We start from the raw sequence: 21,821 nt of genomic DNA, 5'->3' as shown, positions 1-21,821 counted from the left end.
ACCAATATTTACATTAAGTGCATAAAAGGACTAAACACTCCAATTAAAATACAAAGATTGCCAAATAGGTTAATTAAAGATGCTGCTTATAAGAGACATTCCTTAAATGTAAAGATATAGAAAGATAGAAAATGTAATCATGAAAATATTAACATGCAAACAGTAACCAAGAGAAAATTGATATAAATATACCAATATATATAAAGCATGAAGCCTTGCTATATATAAAAAGAAATTTTACTACGATATAAAAGGATTACTATACACTGTACCAAAAAGATATAATGATTCTAACCTTGAATGTCTATAAGAGCATAGCTTCAAACCATATAAAGCAGAAAGTAACAGAACTAAAAAAATAAAATAGATAAATCCACAATCATAGTGGGCGTTTAATATAGCTTTATCTGATAGAACATATATACCAAAAAAGTAAATAATCATACTCATAAGAAATTAATATCTCAGTAGCTTACAAAAAATTAAAATCAACCATATTCTCTGACTAGTAGGTAGTACACTTCTAAATAATCATGGATCAAAGAAGAAATCCCAACAGGTACTAGAAAATAATTTTAACTAATTGTCAATAAAAATATGACAAATCAAAACCTGTAGGATGCAATTTAAGTTATACCCAGAAGAAAATGTATATATTAGAAAAAAGGCTGAAAATAATTCATTTATATAGCTTTCACAATAAATGTATAAAGGAACAGTGAATTAAAACCAAAGAAAGTAGAACAATACCCAAGAAAACTGAGAATTCAGGTCATTAAGAACAACAGTTAAAATTCAAAACCAAGTCTCCAGACTCCGAATATAATGTCCATTTATCACCCATTTTGCTTCTCTGCCCCACTCACCAAAAACTCAAGGCAACTGATTTGTAATAAAGCTCTATATAAATCCTGCATCTCTTAAAAGCAACTGTTTTGTCTTATTACAGCCTTTTTCTCATAAAGGTTCTAGTTGTTAATATTTCTCTTATAAATATCCATTTTCCCTCTCTGAGCAAAAGTGTTAACTTCCAAAAGCAAAGGAAACTATTAAATACAATGACTACAACAAGGATGAATTTGAAAATGGGTTTTTAAAAAGATACTTTCCTTATATATATGAGGTATTGAGAGCCTAATATCTTAGAAAGTAAGAGAATAATTCATCTTGCATTCTTCAAATTTTCCTACTATGTATCCAACATTATTATCTGCAAATGGTTCTAGTCAACATGAAGGATAAATAAAGACTTTGGGTGCCAAACATCAATAATTTGTTTAATCCACAGACCGCATGGTACTGTCAACCAAAATTTCCTGGGATTCCTGAGCACAGAATTAAAGCCCTCTGATTTATTTAGGAAATAGCTCTTCACCATGTTGGATTTGCTGCAAGGGTAGGTACAAAACTAAGGAGCACTGATTTCAAATGTCAGTGCATGTTGCCAGTGCTTATTGAAATGCCTCAGTGAGCACATCAGCAGTTAAAGAGCATAATGTTATTCTGTTTCGTGAATATATTTCCTTCCTCAGCTGCCCTCTCTCTACCCCTTTCTGACCATGTGATTTGGTGAATAGACTGATCTAGGGCTACGGAGAACTCACACTTCATCATCCCCACTTCTAATCATCTCTCCAATGCCTTTTCAAACTTTTCCTGCCAAAGCTCAATATTTGTCCTCTGAGACAGCTTCTTAATTCATGTTTAGATTTTATTCCCTGATATGAATTGGGGTGGTAGAACATAAACATTGCTTCTGTTAGTGACCATGAGCTAGGTTTCCAAAGATACAAAGCTACCCATTCATTCAATAAATACGGTATGTTTAACACTGTGCTAAAGCTGTGGTAATTGCATCTTATAGCTGAACATACACAATAATCCACTATTCAAAATAGTGGATTATTCTATTTTTATCCAAACCCTCTTCCCCTGGGCTCTGTGATACCACACTCCCAGCTGTCCTCCAACCATGCTGGTCAGTCTTTCTCATTCTCCTTTGCTGGTGTCTCCTCCTTCCCCACTTCAAAATTTTGGGGTTCCATATGGCCCAGTCCTGTGTCCTCTTCTCACTCCACACTCTCCCCCATGTGATCTTATCCAACAAGTCTCAAACTTACACATCTAGTCCAGGCCTCACTTTTTAAGTATTGGACCATTAACCTATTGGTCTACTTGACATCTCCTCAGTTGTGTTACATCTCTCTCACTACTTAAATACCCCAAACTGAAATCTACCTCTCCTCCTGAAATCTGTAACTCCTCTGATACTTGCTGAGCCTGTATATGGCACCTCCATTCACCTTACTGCAAATCCCAGACACCTGAAGGGATCACTATACCTTCTTTCCTCATCACCCACTTCTAATCCTTCACCACGTCCTGTCCATTCTACTACGCTAATACATAAAAAATTCATCCTCTTCCTCTCCGCTGCCACCACCCTTGTCCAATCCACCATCATCTCTTGCTTGGACTACAATAACTTCATAGCCGAACTGGTTTTTCCAGTTTTGGCTTCCTCTATTTCATTTCTGCACAACAGCCAGAGTGATTTTTCTCTTAGGATAAATCCAGAGTCTTCAACATAAACTTCCAGGCCCAGGACTTCAGCCGGCCCTGCCCACCTCTGTCTCCTCATCTTGCTCCATTCCTGCACACCTGTGTTCTTTAGTTCCTTGAACAGTCCAAGATCTTCTCCACCTTGGGGCCTTCACATCCTTTTGCCTCTGTCCAGAAAGTTCTTTCTCTCTCTCTTTACCTGGTTAACACTACCGATTATTTTTTCAGCCTAAATATTACTTACACATACCCTTGATCCCACCTAAATGAACCCTTCACTTGAATCTATGATTGAACCCTTTATTTTTGCTTTATAGAACTTACTAAAATTTGTGAGAACAATGCAAATGTGTGAAGACAATAATAAATGTTTCCACAAGGCAGTGTGTTTTGTGTGCCAATCACTCACACCATCAAACCAAAACCAAAAAACGGGGAACAATTAGATATATTCTAAACATGCACTTTTAAAATCATGAATTGAAGTAGAAGACTGAAGAAGTCTGAATTAATGAAAATTACAATTGATAGAACATTTAGTATTATGTGTGAACATACACAGATGCATATATGTTTAGCTGTCCTTTATGGAGAATTTACCATGTCCCAAGCACTATGCTGAATGCTCAACACACATATTTACTCAATCTTTGCGACAATCCTCTGAAATAGCTACTATATTTTACAGAAAAAAATGGTGTTCAATAACTATATATATTTATATATAAAGTGCATTTTATGTAAACATCACATAACTGGACCTTGCTTTTCTGTCTAATAATCCCTACCCTTTTTTTTTAGTCCATTACATTTACTGTAATTATTGATATGATTTAAACCTGCCATTTTCCAATTTGTTTTCAATTTTTCTTCTCTGTTCTTTGTTCCTCCTTTGTTTTCTCTTGGATTAATCAGGTTGTTTCTGCTTTTGTTTTTGTTTTCTAGTATTCTGTTCTATCTCCTCTATTAGCTGTTTAGCCCTTTGTAATATTTTCTTGTGGTTACTCAAGGGATTATAATATGCATCCTTCACTTATCATAGTCTACCAAGAACGATTATACCAATCCCCATATCATGTAAGAAACTTTTGAAATTATAATTGCATTTGCTCTCTCCCATTTTTTGTTCTGTTTTGTCATATATTTTATTTCTATATATGTTATAAATCCCACCACATTGCTATTTTTTAAAAGAGTTAATTAACCTTTAAAGAATTTGAGTAAAGAAAAACTAGTCTTTTACATATATTCCCATATTTAATATTTCCAGTGTTAATTCCTGCCTGTAGATCCAATCATTCCCTTTAGCCTGAAGAACTTCTTTTAGCATGTTAGTGTGGTTCTGTTGGCAACAAATTTTCTCAGCTTTCATTTATCTGAAGATAACTTTATTTTACCTTAATATTTAAAAATTAGTTTTGCTGGGTATAGAATTCTAGCAAGGCAGTTTTTTGTTTTGGCCCTTTGAAGGTATCTTTCCATGTCTTTTGGCCTCCATTGTTCACTCATATTCTCATCATTGTTCTCCTGTGGATAACGTGTCCATTTATCTCTGGCTGCTTTTCAGGCTTTCTATCTTTGGTTTTTAAAATTATGTACCTAGGTGATATTTTCTTTGTCTTTAACCTGCTTGGGGTTTGCTGAACTTCCTGGATCTATGGATTTCTGGTTTTGTTCAAATTTTGAAACTTTTGCCCAATATTTCAACAGACTATGGTGGAAATGACATCATGCATTTTCAGGCCCAGTCTTTAAGAGAACTGGCAGCTTTTAATTTAGACTCTTGGAGGCTTGAACCACTATGTAAGAAGTCCAGCTACACTGATGGGAAGACCATATGGGGAGGCCCTGAGATTACATGGAGATGGAGAAGCAGCCAGCTGAACCTAGCCTTCTAACAACCCGCATCAGAGCCAGGCATAGAAGCACAACCACCCTGGACCCTCCAGATTGATACAGACACCAGCTATATACCAACCAATGATCCTAGGGGATGCCACATGGGGCAGAAAAATTGCCCAGTTTAGCACTGCCTGAAATCCTAATCCACAAAATTGTGAGCTATAATAAAATGGTTGTTATTTTAGCCATTTAGTTTGGGGTAATTTGTTATGCAGCAATAGATGGCCAGAAGAGGTGGGACACTGAGAATTTGTAATAGAAAACTACAAGAATGGCAGGTTTCTTTGCAAATTATTGAGGGTCCTAAGTGGTTACAAATTAGTTCTCCTGAGTTCTAAATTTCAGCTAGGATACTGGTTGGACCCAAAAGTGTACATATGATAAAGATTTATGACTGTAAATTGTGTACATATGATAAAGATTTGTAACTGTAAATTGATGAAACACTAGCCACATCCATCTTCTATTTCATTTCCTTTATAAAGAAGCCAATAGCATATAGTAGACGGTTGCTGTTGTTACTCCTATTAATAGTAGCTACCAATTACTGGATGCCTTTTATGGGCACGCACTCTGCTAAAAGTGCTTCACATATACTGTCCCACTTAATCATACAAAGCCTCAGTTTCCACTATGTAAAATGAAGATGGTAATAAATATCTCACAGGGCTCTTACCCAAGTTTACTCAACTAAGAAATTTCAGAGTCAGAATTTGAAACCAAGAGTGTCTGCCTCCAGAACCAATGCAAACTCAAAATATCTCTTTAATTAAAAGAAGAAATAATTAAATAAAGTGCTGCCCTCAGAAATATGTTTTTACTGTTTTGTGGATTTTTCGGGTTTTGTTTTTGTTTTGTGGATTTTTTTGAAAATCACAAGTAAATAAAAATTCTACAACTGGGTAGGTAAAACGTGTGATTTACAGCGGATAGTGAGATAAGACTTAATTTTGCTGATTCCCTGAATTGAATCAAGTGGATTTATTGGAGGTTTTGAGAGCACCAGTCTTAGTCCTGATCATTGAATAATCATGAAAGTAGCTGTATACATCCTCCAGGCATATATACACTACCATGTGTAAAACAGATAGCTAGTGGGAACCTCCTTATAGCGCAGGGAGCTCAGCTCAGTGCTCTGTGGTGACCTAGATGGGTGGGATGGGGGGTGGAGGGGTGAGGGAGGTCCAAGAGGGAGGGGATATATGTATACATATAGCTGATTCACTTTGTTGTACAGCAGAAACTAACACAACACAGTAAAGCAACTATATCCCAATAAAGAAAAAAATAAATTGAAAAAAAGAAAAATCATTTTTATAATGTTCTATTTCTAGTGGAAAATCTGCTGATAAACTTACATTTTCCTCAATCCGCTTCAAAACTCTGAACATTTATAAACTCTCTTTGAATTAGCATCTATTTTTTAAATTCCTCAATAAATTAAAAATGCATCAAAATCATGAATATCACCTTCCATTATAGATTATTTTTCCCCAGTTATGTAATGGAATGTTAGTGGTAAAATACTTTATCGATAATTATCATAGTAGAATAATTAAGATATCTCTCACTGAAAAGCCTTGATACACAGTAGCAGAAACAATAAAACTCAGAAAAGTCTGATGGGAGGAATAAGTTGTTAACTTTGGAGTATACAGTGTAAAACCTCTCCCCTGACTTATGAATCTTCAGTAAAATCTACATTGCTCACTTTCTGATGTGAGTGGATTCCTTATTATCAGCAGGCAAGTATGATGGAACAGAAGAATGATGGGACAGTCCATATCTGGGTTACATTTTAGAAAAATGTGACTACAACAAGTATTTTTTAATCCTGTAATCTGGTGTTGAAGAAGTCCTCCCAAACTAAAATTGATCCATTAATAAGCATTTTAGGATAAAGTTGTTCAATAATTTTGAGTCATTAAACTTACTCTTATCTTAAATTTAAAAAAAGAAAATGTAGGAAATAACTTATTCTGTGAACTTGTAGACTATTTCTGAAAAGTGAGTGTTAGTCCAAAAATCAGGACCTTAGAAGCTAAGGATCAAATATATACAAGAGCTTTGACAGCCTTGTACTTTTTAACCCAGTAATTCCATTTCAGTACATTTTCCCTAAGAAAATAAACATAGGAGTGAGAAAAAAGTTCACATAAAAAGCCATTTGGGGCTTCCCTGCTGGCGCAGTGGTTGAGAGTCCGCCTGCCGATGCAGGGCACACGGGTTCGTGCCCCGGTCCGGGAAGATCCCACATGCTGCAGAGCGGCTGGTCCTGTGAGCCATGGCCGCTGAGCCTGCTCATCCGGAGCCTGTGCTCCACAACCGGAGAGGCCACAAGAGAGGCCTGCGTACCGCAAAAAAAAAAAAAAAAAAAAAAAAGCCATTTGTCCCAGAATTAATTTATAATAGCAAAAATTTGGAAACTACTCAAATGATTAGGTAGAATGGCTTAGTATTAAATATTGAGCAACCATTAGACATCTTTTGTCATAGACTAATCTCAGAGGAACTGCTTTTGACACAATGTTGTTAAAACAACAATAACCAAATATATCTACGGAGAGAAAAAAACTGATTTTCTTTGGATCATGGAATGATGGGAGATTTCACATCTTTTTGATGTGAAAGTGTTTACAAGTTTTACAATGTATATATATATATATTATCTTTATAGTCAGATGAAATAAACTTTTTAAAAATTAAGGAGTCCTTCAATATGCATTAATTTTGAAATTAATACTTGATGTTAAAATACATGGGTGATTCAGCTCCCTCCCACTGGTGCAGGTCCCGTCCCTATTCTTTTGTCTCTGTTTTTTCTTTTTTCTTTTGCCCTACCCAGGTACGTAGGGAGTTTCTTGCCTTTTGGGAGGTTTGAGGTCTTCTGCCCGCGTTCAGTAGGTGTTTTGTAGGAGCTGTTTCACATGTGGATGTATTTCTGATGTATTTGGAAAGAGGAAGTTGATCTCCGCATCTTACTCTTCCGCCATCTTGAAGCTCCTCAGTCCAGTTTTTGTCCCTAGGCATTCTTTAAACGTCAGTCTCTTCCTCCCACCGTCTCCACTTGCCTTATGTTACTAACGTGATGGTTGCATGAGATCAACATTTTATGGTTTCACATTTGGAAAAGGGAATCTCAAGCCTGTATTGCACAATTTTCTCTGTCCCCATAAAGCTCAATTAATCTCATATTAATTACTCTTCTAGCCCTTTTACTTCATTAATTACTAAACTTGTGACTGCCATAAACTGACTCTCATACGTTTCATGCTATTAGTGCAGAAAACTATCCATTTACTTCAAATCAGACGGATTTTATAAGGTGAAAAACACTTTTCAGCATGAGTGAAATAAAAAAAAATACGTGGGTGATTTATTATGTGATAAAAGCCTATCACAAAATGTTACTTCAACATTAATTTACTTAATTCTTAGTCCCAGTTTTCACATCGGTATAGTACAGCACTTAAAGCATTTAAAGTATTTAAAGTAACAAAATTCTGGCTTTGCCAACATATTCACATCTTGGTTTTTTTTGTTTTTTTGGGTTTTTTTTTGCGGTACGCGGGCCTCTCACTGTTGTGGCCTCTTCCGTTGCGGAGCACAGGCTCCGGACGTGCAGGTTCCGGACGCGCAGGCTCAGCGGCCATGGCCCACGGACCCAGCCGCTCCGCGGCATGTGGGATCCTCCCGGACCGGGGCACGAACCCGTGTCCCCTGCATCGGCAGGCGGACTCTCAACCACTGTGCCACTAGGGAAGGCCCACATCTTGTTTTTAAAGTAGCTAAATAATTAGTTGCTACTTCCCTACACCTCCTGGAGCATGCAGTAAAGTTGCACATGATAGATGTCCACTAATTATGTGTTTAACGAATCTCTCCACACACCACTCACTAGAGTAAGCAGATCTAGTGAAAGTCAAAGCGGCCTGCCTCCCATTTTTTTGAACCATTGCCAGTTAAAAGCAGACTAGAACAAAAACCTGAAAATCAAATTGAAATAAGCATTGCGAAGGATCTGGGACTGGCTGAGAGCTAGGTTTTTGGTTAATAATCTTGCTCAGTTTCTTGTTTTAAACAACACAGTCTTATGCATTATTGCATTTGTATTTCTTAAGCGTCCAGCTATGCTGACTGGGGCAGCTTCTCTTCTCTTCAATTATTTTAATTCAGTCTCCGAGCCCGGTGGGAGTCTGACGCTTTCCTATCGCCCTTGGCCCCATCTAACTTTGCAGGTGAAATGCCAACTCGAATTTATTATTGCCCTCAATTCTTTCCCAGCTTGGCGTGCTTTTCATTCATGGACTGGAGATGTTTAGGGCACATAGGCAAATATCTCTAAGGCTGAGGATCACAGTCAAATGCCAGGACTAATGCCTATTGAATAATTGAGGTGGGAGGGGGGACAGGACAATGGAAGAAAATCAGTAGTTGGAAAGTTCCTTCATAGGAGGGTTTAAGCCTTCATTTCCCCCCTTTTTGGTTGCTCACTCCCCAACCTGAGAACTCCCTTCTCTCACCTTGCTGATTTCCCTGTTCTTTCGGTTTAGACTGGATACTAAGTACCTGCCACAATGCCAGTTGTTTTAAACAAACCGATTTCTCTATTTTTGGCTCTGAGAATTAACAAATATTTCTCAGAAGAAGAAAATCCAGAATCTAGATGTATGATTAAATGAACCTAATGTATGCTAAATTATTAATCTGCTGTCTTGTGAAAACACTGCACACTGGGCATCGTTAGACTTTTCATCTAAATGTCCATTTTATTTGAAATCCAATGAAGGGAAATTAAGCAATAATGAGTATTTATATTTAAGCTCTGGTCGATGATCTCCTTTAAACATCATTAAAAAAAAAAAAAGCTGTATTTGGAGTTAGAATTCCTAGTTTAAGGTCCAGAGTTGCCTCTAACTGTGTAACAGATCAGTCACTTAACGTTTCTAAGCATCTGCATTGTTTTGTCTCTAAAATAAGGAGGATGTTACCTACTTCTCTAAAATCAGTTCTTCTATTCCCTCACTGGTAGAACTGTTCTGAGTAATAAATATACCCAATCCCTTTTCACCTTATAATTTTCCAAGGCTGGGCTTTTTTCTATTCAGTAAGCTTCGAGACCCTCAAGTATTTCCCGGACACAGCTAAATCGCCCCACTCCGTGGAAGAGCATACTTGAAGATTTAAGCAGACTCTTTGGCACTGCATATTAAAATTTTTTATATAGGATATGTATTGCTATTTTTTTTAATTTGGGGTTTTCTTTTGCATGGCTTTTATTATATTTTTTTCCTCATTTGAACAAGATAAAATAAAAAGTGAAATTCACACATTCCTAGCCTCCAAACCTTTCTCCCGGAGATGACCACTATTAACAGTGTGCTCTGTATTTTAAGAATTTATTGATGCTTATTGTATGAGTTTGGGTAGGCTAATTACTGTAAGAAATAGACAAAAATAAAAATGTGTAAACCCTAAGGTAACAAGTTTATTTCTTCTTTATGAGACAGTACTGGGTAGATGAGCAGGTGGGCAGGGTAGCCTTCCTCCATGCAGTCACTCGGGGACGCAGGCTGCTGATCCAGAGGCACTGACATCTTCAGCGCTTGTTCAAACTCACCCTGCAGGACATCTCTATTCCAACCCACTGTGCTGCAATTGCATATAGGTTTTCTTTCTCTCGGTGTCCCCAGCTTCCTGGCAGCATATCTGGCCTCCTGCACACTTGAGCCATAATTGCTTTACTCAAAATTGTGTGATTCAAATTCACCCTCCCAGGCATTCTTGGAACGCATTCCAGTTTGGACTCCTATTTTCTCCTTCTTATCAGAGGTTTCTGGTACTTACCTCTACACCTCCATTGCTTTTTTTGCAACAGCTATACCAGCTGCATTCACTTCTGACATCGGTCTCCATTTAGCTAAACTACTGGCAGTCCATGCCCCACTCCCCTTCTTTGTTTCAGCAGAGATTTTATCTTTCTAGATTTATCGAGATATAATTGACATATAACATTGTGTAAGTTTAAGGTATGCAATGTGTTGATTTAGTATACTCATATACTGCAAAATGATTCCCACCATTGCATGAGCTAACACCTCTGTCCTGTTACATAATTACCATTTCTTTTTTGTGGTAAGAACATTTAAGATCTCTTGTAGCAACTTTCAGTGATATAGTACAGTATTATTAGCTATAATCACCATGCTGTACATTAGATTCTCAGAATTTGCTAATCTTATAACTGGAAGCTTGTACACTTTAACCAATATCTCCCCAGTCCCCTGACCACACTCCCACCCCAGTCCTTGGTAACCACCACTCTACTCTCTGTTTCTCTGAGTTTGGCACTTTTAGATTCCACGTATAAATGATTTCATACAGTATTTATCTTTCTCTCAGCAGAGATATTTCAAAAGTCATTTGCAAACAAGTGTTAACCACTTACCTCAGAAGGTGGCTTCTTTTGCCTGGTGTTTTCTTGTGGTATCTCTTGTCCATCTTTCCCCTTTATTTCACTCATACATTTTCCCTGAAAAATCCATCTCCTCTTTTGTGTCTCCCTCTCTCTGCCTGTAGCCTCTCTCACCTCTTTCTTCTCTTACAGCCGCCATGTTGGTTGCCAGCCTCATTTAATCAGCTGTAACCAACAGCTGTGGTTCATTTCCCTTTCATTCTCTATCCCTAAAGTTGATTCAGCCAGGCTACACTCTTTTATTGTGACATTCTCTTGGGCTGCTCACTCAAGTTCACTTGTTCAACAATAGTCACTCATGGAGCAATTTTCCAGACTGCAAACCACACTCAGTTGTCAAGCTCTTCTAACTAGTTTACGTTTGATTGACAGATGTTTGAACCGTCCTCTCCAAATGGAAAGCTATGGCAAGGAGCTTACTGCTCACCACACAGAGCATCTCAACAGAGTCTGATAGTCTTAGAGGGGCAAGGTGGGATTGCTATGAGAGTGTGCAGTGGGGTAGCCAATGGTCCTAGTTTACCCAGGATAGAGGGAGTTTCAGGGATGCAGGGCTTTTAGTTTCAAGCCAGAGGAAAATTTAAACCATCTAGTTTAAAGTGGGTCTTTCTATGCAGGGTCTTGGTTGGATAAAGATCGTGATATGATAGTTTAGGATTAGTGGACACAACAAGGTAAAGATTTTGAAGTGAGGGTTTCTAAGAGTTTTGGGATATAAACTGTTGAAGCATTGATGGGTCTTTCAAGAAGTTCCCAAAATTAATAATAAAGTTATTTTCCTGGGCAAAAGTTATGTTAATGAAGACAAGGGACCAGGAAGGTTATGCTAATAATAGACAGTAAGCTGAGGTGGGGGAAGTGGGAGATGGTTTCTGTTCTCAGAGTTAATGCCACTCTCTCTTTTCCAAGGTCTGTTTCATATCCACTGTCCTTTGTCAAATGCAAAACCTAGTGGGGGTTTTTTGTTCATTTGGTTTATGTTTTTAAATTTTTGCAAACATTGCATTACCTCCAACCCCAAGTCTCCAATGTCTGTTCCAGCTTTCATTCCACTCAGGAGAATAACAATAATAAAACTATCACCTATAGAGCCCTCACCATAAACTAAGACACATGTCAAACCCCTTATAGACATTATTTGACCCTCATAAGAGTCTTATGAAAGAGGCACTATTATTGTCCCTATTTTACAGATGAGGAAACTATGGCTCAAAGAGGTCAGGTAACTTGTCCAAGGTCATGTAGCCAGAAGTGGCAGAGCCAAGATTTGATCTCAGGTCCATCCAACTCTTCAGTAATAAAAGGGAGCAAACTACTGATATATGCTACACGTGGACGAACTTCACAAACACTCTGTTAAGTGAAAGAAGCCAGACGTAAAGACTACATATTTCTGATTCCATTTATATGAACTGTCCACATAAGGCAAATTTAGAGGTAGAAAGGAGATCAGTGGTTCCTCGGCAAGAGGCAGGGCGTGGGAATTAATTGCAAATGTGCATATGATTATTTTTTGTCATTGATAGAAATGTTCTAAAACTGGATTGTGATGATAATTGATTTTACAATTTTGTAAGTTTACTAAACATCATCTAATTGTATCTAATCACAACGCATGAAGCTAATGGAAATTCTCATTCAGTAAAACTGTTTAAAAAATCCCAGAGGCCAGATTCTAAGCCTTCTAGTTGTTACCAGCAACCCCTAGGTGCAGGTTCCTTTAGGAATCAAGCCTTAGGTGCCATTCAGAAGGGGATAGACTATAAGTCTTACTAAGTTTTCCTACCCTCTTCACACAAGCCTTTAAACTCTTTTAACCAATCTACACATGTTGAATACATTTAATTCTACCAATGAGAGTCCATTTCTAAACAGGTACTAATTTCATTAATGCTAACTGTGCATTTTGATTAGCATGAATATAAACCTAAGTAGATAAGTTGTAGACATATATGATATTATCACATGTGCTCAAGAGTTTTCAATCACTGATATAGAAAAATAAACCCAAGTGAACTCTTAATACTCACTACCTCTACTGCCTCTGAAATAGCAATTGACAGAGGAGCCTCACTGACCTTATTTTCTTGCTGTAATCCATTATATAATCCACTCAGACTCCCACTCCAGGGCCAGGTTACTTGTTGTTAATAAAGATATCTTCCCTCAACAAACCATTGGAGAGATTTTTCTTTTCTATTCAAATCTAAAAGGAAAAAAGGCTCTGAGACTGTAGATGAGAAAGGTCACCCCAAAATTTAAATGGATTGAAACTAAGCCAGTGATGAGAGCTGAACAGTCATTGTGTCCCTGAAAGGAGCCAAAAAGTAGCTTGTGGGCTTCCCTGGTGGTGCAGTGGTTGGGAGTCCACCTGCCGATGCAGGGGACACGGGTTCGTGCCCCGGTCTGGGAAGATCCCACATGCCGTGGAGCGGCTGGGCCCGTGGGCCATGGCCGCTGAGCCTGTGCGTCCGGAGCCTGTGCTCCTCAATGGGAGAGGTCACAACAGTGAGAGGCCCGCGTACAGCAAAATAAAAAAAGTAGCTTGTTGTGGATGGGACTGGCTCCTGGGAGAAGTCCCTGGGGCACCATGTAAATGTGTATTCCTCTCAGGAACATTTGCTAAACCTGATTTATGTTGTTTTATCTTTCATAAGAACAGAAAGGGATATATTACAGTGAATATGTTTCCTGTACTTTTACAGAGAGATTCGGAATACCAGAAGCTTAACTTACATAGACCAAGGCGCCCTGAAAGAGCTCCCCCTTCTAAAGTTCCTGTAAGTATTAACTCCTGTCCCTTCCTACCGTTTTTTTTTTAAGAGAATTATAATGTAGGAATATCCCTAGGATGATGTGGGCCATTTTAGTGGTGTGTGGCCTGGAGCAAATCACATCCTGTGACTTACTCCCCACCTTTTCCCATGAGGCAAGGTAACAGGTGAAATGATCCACATTTTAAAAACCTATTCAAAAGTCAACACATAATGCTGGGATGAGAGATCTGCCCCAAGAGACATGAGGGAGAAAATGCCATCATGTATATATGGTCTTTAAATGAATATAACAAAACAAAACAAAAACCTCTGAAAGCCCACTGGTCAATTTTGTTAGGAAATGGGTATCACAATATTAGAGTGACTGTTACACAAAAACAAACAGAAAACAAAAAAGGGTAAAACCTCATCTCTTAGAGCTAGGGGGATAAAAATGGAAGGGACAGCACTTACTGCTTTGCTTTGGTGACACCTTGTGAGCTAACTGTAACCTCAATGAGAGCAGGGACCACAACATTTTTGTTCTTTGTTGTATCTTTACTGCTTAGCGCCTACTGCCTAGGTACTCAAGGAAGTGTGTTCAGTGGATGTGTGTGTATGGCCTCAGGTCTTCTGGGTACCTTCCTTTCTTCCTTTCTTCCTTGCTCACATGCATTGTAAAAAATTAGAACACAAGACGTTATGAAGAAAAAAAGCCAACCTCAATCCCAATACTCAGAAATAATCACTATTAACATATTAGTTCATTTCCATCTAGGGATTTTAAATAAAAGTATATATCCAAATGTATTTTATGAAATTAGTCTTTAAGGATGAATAGAGTTTATCCAGGAAAAGGAGGGGGAGGGGTAGAAGAGAAATACAAGTGGATGGGATAGCATGATAAAGATACAAAGGTGTGGAACCACATGCCTTGTTTGGGGAATGAAAAATAGTTCAGTATTGAAGAGGTAGGAGTGGGAGATGCCAGGAGAACAGAAGAGGATATGGATGAGATATGTGGCTGAAAGGGTATCTGGGGAGTAATAAAAACTTACAGCACAAGGCAATTGCTCCTGTGTGGACTTTGAGTTCCAATCCATCAGTAACTCTTTGATATAATGGTCCCCTGCTATGTGCAAGGCTCAGTGGGGAACATGTAGGATAAAAAAACATTGTCCTTGCCTTCAAGAAACTTACAATCTAGTTAAAGAAGATATTATATATGGGATTGAGAAGTTCCTCTCCTAGGAGAACAATGGTAAGTGACAAATAAGAGGTACATACATTATCTGGGGGTGCAGGTAATTAGAGGAGACATCCAGAAGGAGATGGACTTGTTCAGGGTTTTAAAGAATAGACAGGTCTTGGTCCAAGTCCCTAATATGGCATTTCCAGCCCTTTTTGATATGGTCCCCACTTAACTCTGGGTCTCCCCACCGTACTCTTCCACATGAACAGCTGTTGCAATTGAACTAGATTTTTTTACTGTTCTTCAAATATACCTCATGGAATCTTACATCTCTCCTTTGTTATTTAGAATGTCCCATTTGCTTTTTTGAGACCTCAGGCTCTTCTTCCTCTTCAAATCATAGTCTTCCCTTCTAGAAGGAGTCAGGTCAGAATTTGCCTTAGATGGTACAGCAATGGGACTAGAATTTTCTCTACTGGACGACTTTCTTTAAAGATTTACTGGTAGTTACAAGTTCTCACCATGTCATACTGAAGATCTCAAAAAAATCACTAAATCCACTACCTATGTTCTAGTAGCTGCAAGAAATGTTAAACCAACTAAGTCTGAGAGGCATCCAGAGTTTGAGAGTTTTTGTATTCATGCTGTCAATGCACGTTTTAATCTTGACATTTTGCCCTGATGACACAGCTTTGGAAAGTGAAGATATTGTCTTTGACTGATTTCCTCCCTTATCTGGACATATTTTTATGGTACTGCTGCCATGGTATTCTCAAGTGACTGCCATGGGAATACCATTCTAGGTAAAATAATGAACACAATATAATGTAGAGTTTGAAAGAAGAAGCCTGGCTTGGAGTTGGGTAATTATATTATCTTCCTGTCCCATCCTCTCCTTATTCTACCCTCCCTTCCCCCCAACACACACATAATGTCCTCCAGTTAAAACAAGGAAATCACACACACACACACACACACACACACACACACACACACACACACACGAAAAGAAATCTGAATTCCTATTTCTAGGAATCCCACTTGGTTCAAACAATCCCCAGATGCTTCTAAACAGAAAAGATGTATTGACACTGGTGGACTGGGTTAGATTCTTGTACCTTCAGGGAGCATCATTTCATCCAAGGATTAGAACTTGCCATGGTCTCTCAGATAATTAATGAAGGACTTAGGATTTGATCCTAGTCTGACTTCAGAGCACATACTTTTAGCTATTACATTATTCTACTTCTTATGTGTTGATTTTCTTACCTTATTTCTGTTCTTTTGTTCTTCTTTTTCATGTACTTTAGTGGCATTTTCAACACTGGACTTAGAGTATTCCCAGACCTGACCAAAGTTTATTCCACTGATGTATTCTTCATACTGTAAGTGTGCACATATGCAATATTTGGCAATATTTTACTTGCCACTGACAAGAACTGGGCTGCAGCCAGAGGGGTTGGTTGAAACCAAGTGAAGCAGTTGTTTCAAGGAGGAAGCAGTGATCAGCTGTGACAAATGCACTGATGGATGAAGTAAGGCAAGGACTGAGAAATGGCCATTGGGTTTAGTAACACGGGGCATCGGTGATTCCGAAGAGAACGCTTCCACTGGGGTTCTGGGGGTGGAGAAGTCTGGTTGGAGTGGGCTCAAGAACGAACCAGAAGGGGGAATTAGAGAGAGTGACCATAACAAACTCTTTAGGGAAGTTTTACTACAAAAAAGAAGCAGAAAATGCCTCAGTAGTTGGAGCATATTGAATACGGAGAAAAGGGTTTTTTGTTTTTTTGTTTTTAATGAGAGAAACTATGGCATATTTTTGCTGCTGGGATTGTTTGAATAGAAGGAATTTGATGATAATGATGATACTCTATTTTTCACATAGTTTTTCATAGCTTTTCACTCTCCCATGTGTTATCATATTTGCTCCTCTCGACCACCTTACAAGACATAAAAAGAAGTAACAATTTTTCCACTAAACAAATGAGGAAACGGAGGAATAGAAAACCTAAGGGATTTTGTCTGAGGAGAGTCCCAAGGAGCAGTTGTGAGTGGTGCTCAAACTACTTCCTGTGACTTCTAATTGGGGTCATGGTGCTCTTTTCCAAAACCTGTGACACAGTTAAGTATCTTACTAGTTGTTTAGAAGTGAAAGGACATATGCAGAGAGAATTACAGACTGAGTTTGAACTACAGAATCAGCAAAATGTAGAATGATAGGATCCAAACTCTTGGGATTTTGTTAGAAAAAATGCCCATGCTTCTTTGCTGCAGAAGAGCTCAGTTCAAAATACAGGCCGTCTTCCAGCAACTAGACTGGCATAGAAATGTCCTCTAGGAGTATATGTCTTGCAAGTGGAGGGCACTTCAGTAATACTCATGAAATGAAATCAATTGATCCCATTCTAGCAACCCTTTTTAGGGGTTCCACACGCTGAGAAAATGAGTTGCTCTGGACAAAGTATTAGTCAGAGATTCATGAGAAATCTCTGAGACCCACCTGCTCCCCTTGCACATGAGGATTTGTCAGGAACCTCAGCCCACACCCAAAGCTCACTTGCTCACTGCACATGTGGGGCTCTGAGTATATGTCCACCTAGGACAGCTCTCACCACCTCACCGGACCTCTGAGCCACCAACAGCTAAGAAATGTCAATGACACCTAAAAAGAAATAAGATAAAACTGAATTGTGTCAGGTTATTTATTTAAGGGCATATGTGCAGCAAGAGCCCAGCTCCAGAAGGAAAGCATTTTTTTTTTAAATTTATTTTTGGCTGCATTGGGTCTTTGTTGCTGCACACGGGCTCTCTAGTTGTGGCGAGCGGGGGCTACTCTTCATTGCGGTGCGCGGGCTTCTCATTGTGGTGGCTTCTCTTGTTACGGAGCATAGGCTCTAGGCATGTGGGCTTCAGTAGTTGTGGCTCACGGGCTCTAGAGCGCAGGCTCAGCAGTTGTGGCGCATGGGCTTAGTTGCTCCGCGGCATATGGGATCTTCCCAGACCAGGGCTTGAACCCGTGTCCCCTGCAACGGCAGGCAGATTCTTACCCACTGAGACACCAGGGAAGCCCAGAAAGCACTTTTTTCACCAGGTGTTTTTGTTCCTCCCCTGCAGTGAAATTACAGACAACCCCTACATGACTTCGATCCCTGCGAATGCTTTTCAGGGCCTGTGCAATGAAACCTTGACACTGTGAGTACTGCCAGTTCCACTCCTGCCAACAATGAAATATTTATTTGGGCCGCTGTACTATTTCCACAGGCCATCCAAGAACCGTACTACCATATAGTATGTGCTCTATGGTCTACCGAGGGTTTCACATAGTTAAATAAGAGTAGTGACTCATGGTGCGGTGCTCTACAGGTGACGAAGTGGTTTAGGTAACAAGACGAGAGAGTATTCCCTTACAGAAGTGGTCAGCACACTTCATCTGTGAAGCACCATTCAGATTCTACAGACCACATGGCCTTTGTGGCAACTGTTCAGCTCTGCTATTTCAGGGCAAAAGCAGCCATCCACAATATATAAACTAATGAGCATAGCTATGTTCCAACAAAATTTTATTTACAAAAACAGCCAGTGGGCCAGATTTGGCCTGCAGACCTTATAATAGTCTGGGTTCTAGTATCCCCATTGAACAGAGGAAGAACCTGGGGTTAAAGCAAATTTAAGTGACTTTCCCAAGGTCACTGAGCTAGAAAATGGTGATGCTAAGGGCTTTTCATACTCTGCACTCATACTTCAACTGTGTCGTCACAAACTATTATTAAGTTCCTATGAAGGGATATTGAATAGAAAACATAGTTCTGCTCTACATCATCATTTTGCCAGAGTTTGAATGGGTTCTGCTCTTTAGTTGTTCAAAAGAAACGCTAGATCAGGGAAATTCACAAAATGTTCTAATGAAGGAGTTCTAATAGAGGTACAAAAGATGAGTTAATTCTCCAAGCCGGTAAAAATTCCCCTCTCTCATCGAATTAGCTACAAAGTAGAGTTGGGACTACATCCAAAGGATCCCATCTCTCTAGTTTCAGTACCACTGCCCAGGTTCAGGCCTGGCGGGGGTTTTGCCCAGATTGTCACCCAGCTCCCTTTCTCCAGTCACACTACAGTCCAAGGGTTCTTCGTCGTATGCAAACCTGATTGAATTATGCCCCAGCAAAATTGATCCAGGCCTCTACACGACCCTTTGAAGAGGCAGTTTCCAAGCGTTCCAAGTCAAGCCGTCTTGACCCTGTGAAGGTATCTCAACCTCTGGGACTCTATCCACAGTGGAGCATTTCAATTCATCCTTCTCGAAAAATGGGGAGAGCTCTCTTGATAAGACAAGAGACTCCTCAGCCACCATTTCATTTGACAGCACAGCAAAGACTGGGGTTTAGCCTGCTCAGTCCCCAAACCTCAAGGCCATTTACCTCTTCCGTAAAGCCTTCCATTGTGCCCACTCATTGTATATAAACACCAGTCTCAATTTCTTTGCAGGATGTTACCTCTACATTTTGACATCTTTTTCTAAGGACCCGTATCCCAAGCAGCCCTCTCAAGTGAAAGCTGCTGTTTGTCTCACACCCAGCATGGGGCCCAGTAGGCATCTGATAAACCTCTGAATGAGGGAACCTTAACTTTCCTGAAATCTAGAGGTGGGGATGGCATAGCTTGTCCATTATCTTTTCAGATGATTATTTCTACATACCTGCAAAAGTCCTGGCTTCTTTAAAGCTCATGCTCAAAAAACTATAAACGTGAAAGGGTATGTGTCCAACAGCAAACTTTGTACCCATATTCCTGGTAGGATAGAGTTTCAATCAAAGTTTGCAACCCTTTGTTCTTTCTTTCCTTACTATGTTTTTCTTTCTTCACTATTTTCCCTTTCTGAGACCTACTTGTCCAATAAGAGTTTTATTTAATCTTTGAAATGTAATTCCAACAAAGAACATTTTTATTGTCCAGGCCTCTCAGCAAAGTTTGGGAAAATAGAAATGCCAAATGTACAATTCTCACATCTTCATTAATGAACTCTAGTTCAGAAAAAATTAACTTACCTATAGAGCTTTCTCAGCCTCTGTGCTTAGCGTCCCGGTGCATTGCAGTCCTCCCCCAGGACACCTTAGTAGCAGGAAGTAAACTCATTGTGTAATTATTTTAAACAAAACAAAAAGCAAACAAGGATTGCCTCTTAGTTCTTCACAACTACATACGATAAATCCAAGTTTGCAAGGTATTCATTTTAACATGGTCGTCTCATAAGTGTTCACACCTTACTTGTTAAATGTATAGCTGTTTTATCCTGCCAGTAACCTTTTGATTAGGTATTATTTTATCATAGTTTTACAGACAAGGAAAACTGCGGATAATTGAGGTTGAGAGGTTCTCAGGGTCACCTACTATGAAGTGACAGAGCCAGGTCTAATTCCAAGTTTGGAGTCTCCTGTATGCTTCTCACTGTGTTACCAGAGTTCACAGGAGGCACTGCAGTAGTTTTCAGAGTTCCCCTACAATCGCCACTCACTGTGCCTGATTGTGGACATGGCAGCCTTCTCTTATCCCATGCCAGTAGCCCCCAGGAACCCCCATGCACCCCTGTGTAGACCAGAGTTCCCATGGCTGGAGCTCCTTTTCCAGCAGAAAGGATGTGTCCTTTTGGTGGGTGGGAAGAATTGCTTTTGAGTTCAGAAATCCTGATTCCCGACAGCTGTGCATCAGTGCGGCTTTGGCAAATCACCTCCATATCTCAATAACCTGACTAGGAAATAGAGGAGATAATGCTTCAGTCCAGCCCTTGGAATCGCGTATGAATTAATTAGTTGCAGAAACATAGCAACAAGTTAAAACATTAAAACTTCCCCAAAAGGCCATGGTCTATCTATTTTCTTAGATTTGTTTTTGAAGTTCAATTTGATTCAGTCCTCAACCATTTAATTAAGCATTTAATGTATGATACACCCTGAGGATTAAAAATATGACTATAAATGTGAAACAACATTTTAAAGAGAAAAATATAAAACCTATGCATTCAGATGAATAATGTCTTTTAAAGTGCTCATCTTGAGAAACTGCACTTATTCCTCCATTATTGACATTGGGTTAACTATTTCCTGAAACCCCAGTTTTTTGAGTATACGTAAAACATTTTTTTAAAAATCCTTAACGATTGCAAATCTTTGCTCATTAAAGTGAATCTGCTTCTGGGAAACAGCTTAAAGCTCTAGGAGCTAAGTCTGGAGAATGGGGATTCAAACTGGAAAACACTATTCCATGTCCCAAATAAGACATACTGTAAAGTTTTCTTGTAGGGCCTAAGAACCTTCATGCACATCTCTGGCACTGAAGAAATAAAGAGCAACCCTCAGAGAAGAGCCAGCACTACCTCTTATAGGTCACTGATTTCTCCTCTCTCTGTTGATTATAGGAAACTATACAACAATGGCTTTACTTCAGTCCAAGGACATGCTTTCAATGGGACAAAGCTGGATGCTGTGTAAGTCAAGGGTTGCCATGGAAACCACTATCCTGCCCTACACTCCCTCCCCCAAGAAGGACCATTCAGTGGGTCAGAATTCTGCTAGAGATAGGTTCCACCAGAGCATTCCTCAACCCCAGAGTTAGCATGACCAAGACTTGGGGATAATGTTAAGGAACTTGACAAGATCCAGCTTTAGTGGACACACATTAACTCCAATTCTAAATCCCAAAGCTTTTATCCTTAATAAAATGGAGAACGATGGTGTCACCTTCTATTATCTTATAGGAGTGTGTGTGTGTGTGTGTGTGTGTGTGTGTGTGTGTGTGTAAATGTTCATCTATCATGTACATGAAGTAAAGGGGTGTCTTTAATTAAGTCCAAAGCTATTCAGAAGGTAAGGCTTTTCTTTTCGTTTTATCTGACATATTTTCAGGAAAGGTGTCAGTTTATATTTGATTCAGTTAGAAATAG

The 21,821-nt window shown here is 39.2% G+C and overlaps 1 protein-coding gene across 2 annotated transcripts in view; it reads left to right on the top strand.

The window, feature by feature from the left end:
- The window catches only part of TSHR (thyroid stimulating hormone receptor), a gene marked incomplete at its 3' end in the record, with an annotated part of 166,153 nt that overhangs the window by 103,029 nt on the left and 41,303 nt on the right, over positions 1-21,821 (top strand). For both annotated transcript variants that reach the window (XM_082648834.1, XM_082648835.1), the window contains exons 4-7: positions 13,645-13,719; positions 16,198-16,272; positions 18,002-18,079; positions 21,297-21,365. In XM_082648834.1, coding sequence (XP_082504960.1) covers positions 13,645-13,719; positions 16,198-16,272; positions 18,002-18,079; positions 21,297-21,365 — 297 coding nt within the window. The remainder of the gene's footprint in view (positions 1-13,644; positions 13,720-16,197; positions 16,273-18,001; positions 18,080-21,296; positions 21,366-21,821) is intronic.

The sequence above is a fragment of the Grampus griseus genome (assembly GCF_964374135.1).
Source record: "Grampus griseus genome assembly, chromosome: 2".
NCBI classification, from domain to species: domain Eukaryota; kingdom Metazoa; phylum Chordata; class Mammalia; order Artiodactyla; family Delphinidae; genus Grampus; species Grampus griseus.
Note: the sequence above shows the minus strand (reverse complement) of the source record. Positions and strands in the feature narration are given on the sequence as shown.